Source organism: Octopus bimaculoides, chromosome 6 (assembly GCF_001194135.2).
Source record: "Octopus bimaculoides isolate UCB-OBI-ISO-001 chromosome 6, ASM119413v2, whole genome shotgun sequence".
Classification (NCBI taxonomy): domain Eukaryota; kingdom Metazoa; phylum Mollusca; class Cephalopoda; order Octopoda; family Octopodidae; genus Octopus; species Octopus bimaculoides.
In genome coordinates, this window is record NC_068986.1 from 73,067,506 (window position 1) to 73,070,719 (window position 3,214).

Genomic DNA, 3,214 nt, shown 5'->3' on the forward strand with positions numbered 1-3,214 from the left:
GGACTAAGTGTCCCATCCAGGGGGTTAATATATATACTACAGAAACCAGGAAACCATCCCTGTGAGTCTAAACTTGGAAGATACCAAAAGATACCAGTCAGACAGCAGTACAGCAAATATTTGATTAGTTTGTTTTATTTAGTTTGAAGAGTGACATTTGCAGTCCTTGTGACTGATGTGATTGATACAGTTGACTTTCAAGTTGAATTTTGTGTAGATTGCTGTTGAGAACAACAATTCTGGGTTGGAAGAATTAAGAAAGTGTTTTGGATGGGTAAAACAAAAGGTATGAGGACTGGAGAAGAAGCATATATATATAAGGTAAAATGTAGGATGTGGTATACAGTTTGTTTGTTCTGAGGAGAAGAAGGCATTAGAGGGATAGTGGAAGAGATAGCAAAAGGAAACAATAATTTTAGGTTGTAGTTTACACTTACATTATACATTGGTTTCATACCTTGTCACTGGTTCCGTTTGTGATCAAGACACTTCATTTTCTAATAATCAGAAGTGTATGATGAATTGACTGTTCTAATCAACATAAATTGTTCATTATTAACCCTGATTAAGGAGACCAGTGATCTGAGACATACCAGCCATAGCTGCACCATCTTTTCAGGTGTAATCTAGGGCTATAGTATTTAATGTGTTCTGTCTTTATTTAAAAAGGATGGCTATTTTGGCTGTTGTTTCTTCCAGGTCAAGTGACCAAATAAAGATTTCATTTGTTTATGATTAACTTGCAGCTGGGTGGTAGAATGGTTGAATTGTTATAGCAATGGACATTTTGCTTAGCAGTGTTCATTTTGACTATGCTTTGAGTTTAAATCCTGTCGAAATCTACTGGGGATTATTTAACTAACTAATCTCCTTTGCCAAATATCATGCCTTGTACCCACAGAAGAAAGAATTTTATAAGTTATGAGCTGGCAGATTTGTGAGAGCTTTGGAAGAATGTTTGCAATATTTGTCATGGATCTTTATTTTCCTTGTTCAAATTACTTTGAGGTCATCGTTGCCTTTTATTCTTTCAGACTTAATAAATAAAGTACCAGTTGCTTACTGGTGCTGATTGGGTGAGGGTTAGTGGTACCCCCACCACAACCACCACCCCTCAAAGAAATCCCTATATTAGAAATAGTTATTGACTTGCAATGCTTTGTTCAACTCCTCCTGTAACATCAAGTGGAGTCTCAAAACAGACGTGAGATGAGACTTTTTGAAGATCAGCAAAGGCAGGAACATACCCCCCTCACTCCCAATTTTCAGTGACAAGTAAGGGCCTGGAATATTCCAAATGGACGAATGACATGTGGCTTGGTCGAATTAGCCCACTATTTACTCCACAAATGTTTTGTCGTCAATGCTACACTTTCCCGCATCACCTGTTTCAATATAACTGTAATATATATACAAACTATGCCATTTTAATCCCGAGCAACGCTGGGTATCTCTGCTAGTTACTTTTAAAGTTACAACTAAGAATCGTAACAAGGTAGTAAAAAAATATTTTTATTACGAGATTTGAAAATGAACTAAATACGGGAAATTTAGGTACAGGGGACAAAATTATCAAATATGGGGCATGTCCCGTATATAAGGGTCGTCAGGCAACCCTATATTAAAGTCCATTGTAATATAGTAGTTTGTTTTATAATGGACGTCCCAAATAATTCTGTATATTTTAATGAGGCGAATTTTCGAGACGAGGACATTTCCACAACTGGAATCCTCGACGTCGTAAGCGACGGTGTGCCAACAAGATAATCTAGTGTGAATCAAAGAAGAGTTATCGTTCTTCAATTGTGACCCTTCATCGAATTCCCATTTTGGCAAAAATAAACACATATTATGGAGAAGGGTAAAATCGATTTAATGGATCACCGCACTTAAATGGTATTTACATCATCGACAAAGGCAGGATTGGCAGTCAGATCGGTAACGGGTGGAACAAGATACCGCGTAACAATTAGCCCGGCGCTCTTCTAATTCTGTCTCGCAGTCAAACTAGAACAAATAAATTAGTTTTGAATATCAACTGAAATTAAGAATCGGTTTAACACTTCCTTAAAGGTATCCTGTTTAATTACTATTTTCTGTTTTCGTATTCAAATATTGGCGCTAGTTCAGTTTGATTAACACCAAACGATTTAATATACAATGTTTAGTTTACACGCGGTAATAAAGTAGGCATTAATAACACGAATTATATAAAGTAGGTGTTAATAGCATGAAAACAAACATCAGTGCTTGTGTTAACTGGAAATACGCCAATGTTTATTTCATCATATCCTGATTAAGAACGATATTTTTCGAATAGTTTGAGTGTTGACTATCTGCTGACATACTGTTGTTTCTCGTATGTTGTTTTAGCTTCCTATTTTATTATATTTACATTTTCTATTCCACTTCATTCGAGTTAGAATGAGTCCAGTTTCTCATCTTGAACTTCATAGGTAAAATATTTTATTTCCATGTTAACTTAACTAATTGGATTTTCTGTTATCGTTACTTTTTTTTTGTCAAAATAGCGAAATTGTTTAGTAACAGGTAAACAAATTCCGGTTAAACTAAAGCGTTTGACCCGAGCAAGAACAATTCCCAACGAAGGCCCAGGATTCGGTTTTGATTCCCAGTTGTAAATATTGTGTAACGCTGCTGATGAAGGGGATGAAAACAAGTTCGGTTGCCCTTTATAATTTGCTATGCGGGTCTTTAAGAAATCAAATTCACTCATGTTAATGCCTATTTTTGCTTTCATCCCAACTCTAATTTATGGAGTTAGGTGACAGCAAAATTTAAAGTAAGTTTATTGAAAACAAACCATGTAACAAAATTGTAACAAACACAGACACACAAAATTTAAAAGTTTTCCTCTCCTCTGTCACATATGCGCGTGCTATCTAAAAAGAAAGCAAAGAATCTATTCTGTGCCAACAACAGGCATTTATTACTTCTACTCGTAAAGTTTGAATTCAGCGAAGAAACCTCTACCAGGTCATTCTTTTTGCTAGAAATAGCAACCAAATGTCTTCAAAACATACAATACCTTTGTAGCGAACTCTAGTGAACTTCCTCTCTCTGTTACATATAAAGACTTACGGGTTAATATAAAGATGATCACCCGTTAATAAAAAGCAGACCCCCCCCCCAGCCTGCTGGGTGTTAACTGTGTAGTAAACGAATATGACAAAAATAAAATTTGCGCAAACGA

General features: G+C 35.8%; 1 protein-coding gene across 2 annotated transcripts in view; it reads left to right on the forward strand.

The window, feature by feature from the left end:
• Window positions 1-1,793: 1,793 nt before the first annotated feature.
• Window positions 1,794-3,214, forward strand: part of LOC106873662 (DNA fragmentation factor subunit alpha) — a 16,463-nt gene continuing 15,042 nt past the window's right edge. Inside the window, exon 1 of one of the 2 annotated variants that reach the window (XM_014921124.2) lies at window positions 1,794-2,073. Coding sequence is in view for 1 of the 2 variants with exons in the window: in XM_014921116.2 (XP_014776602.1) it covers window positions 2,425-2,456 (32 nt within the window). In the remaining variant the exon portion in view is untranslated. Of the gene's footprint in view, window positions 2,074-2,212; window positions 2,457-3,214 lie in introns of those variants that run through there. The other variant, XM_014921116.2, reaches the window with a different exon arrangement.